Source organism: Apteryx rowi, unplaced genomic scaffold (genome assembly GCF_003343035.1).
Source record: "Apteryx rowi isolate R43461 unplaced genomic scaffold, aptRow1 scaffold_1608, whole genome shotgun sequence".
Lineage (NCBI taxonomy): Eukaryota > Metazoa > Chordata > Aves > Apterygiformes > Apterygidae > Apteryx > Apteryx rowi.
This window is the reverse complement of record NW_020447873.1, coordinates 3457-4526: the sequence shown is the minus strand read 5'-3', so window position 1 is coordinate 4526 and position 1070 is coordinate 3457. Positions and strand designations below refer to the sequence as shown.

Genomic DNA, 1070 nt, shown 5'->3' with positions numbered 1-1070 from the left:
CATCCGGGTGTCTGGGCACTCCCAGATGTCTGGATGCCCCCAGGTGTCTGGGAGGTCCCAGGTGTCTGGGTGGGCCCAGGCGTCCAAGCGGTTCCGGGTTTCCAGGTGGTCCCAGGCATCCGACTGGGCCCAGGTGTTTGGGTGGTCCCGGGAGTCCAAGAGGTCCCAGGTGTCCAAGAGGTCCCAGATGTCTGGGCGGCCCCAGGTGTCCAGGTGGTCCCAGGAGACCAAGAGGTCCCAGGTGTCTGAGCGGGCCCAGGTGTCTGAGTGGTCCCAGGAGTCTGGGCAGGCCCAGGCAGCCGAGCGGGCCCAGGCGTCCCAGTGGGCCCAGGTGTCCGGGTGGTTCCAAGCATCCGAGCGGGCCCAGGTGTCCGGGTGGTTCCAAGCATCTGAGCAGGCCCAGGTGTCCAGGCAGGGCTCAGGGCTCCAGGGCAATGAGGCGGACGCGGAAGGGGGGACAGCGCAGCACGGTGCCGGCCGTGACCTCCAGGCTGGGCAGGACGCCGGGCGCCGGCGGCTCCAGGCGGAAGTTGMGCAGGATGTGGCCCAGGAAGACCAGGAGCTCGGCCCGCGCCAGCCCCTCGCCCAGGCAGGCCCGGGCCCCGCAGCCGAAGGGCACCAGCGCCCGCCCCGGCCCCTCCTCCAGGAACCGCTCTGCGGGGGGGCGATGTCAGGGACCCAGGACATCCGGGAAGGGAGCCAGGCATCCAGGCCATGACCCAACCCAAGGGGGTCAAGGGACCCAGGTGTCCGGGCAGGGAACGACCCCAAGGGGTTCAGGGGACCCAGGTGTCCAGGCTGGGACCCACCCCAAGGTGTCAAGGGATCCAGGTGTCCGGGCAGGGAATGACCCCAAGGGGTTCAGGGGACCCAGGTGTCCAGGCTGCGACCCACCCCAAGGTGTCAAGGGATCCAGGTGTCTGGGCAGGGAATGACACCAAGGGATTCAGGGACCCAGGTATATGGAAAGGGACCCAGGTGCCCAGGGAGGAACCCAGATGTCCGGGCAGGGAACCCAACCCAAGGGGATCGGGGGACCCAGGTATCCGGGCAAGGACCCAGCCCAAGGG

The 1070-nt window shown here is 69.1% G+C and overlaps 1 protein-coding gene across 1 annotated transcript in view; it reads left to right on the top strand.

Annotated features, from left to right (window-relative positions):
- The window catches only part of LOC112963114 (tenascin-X-like), a 21368-nt gene extending 20650 nt beyond the window's left edge, over positions 1 to 718 (top strand). The window contains exon 18 of the mRNA XM_026059859.1: positions 44 to 718. Coding sequence (XP_025915644.1) covers positions 44 to 718 — 675 coding nt within the window. The remainder of the gene's footprint in view (positions 1 to 43) is intronic.
- The last annotated feature ends 352 nt before the right edge of the window (positions 719 to 1070 follow it).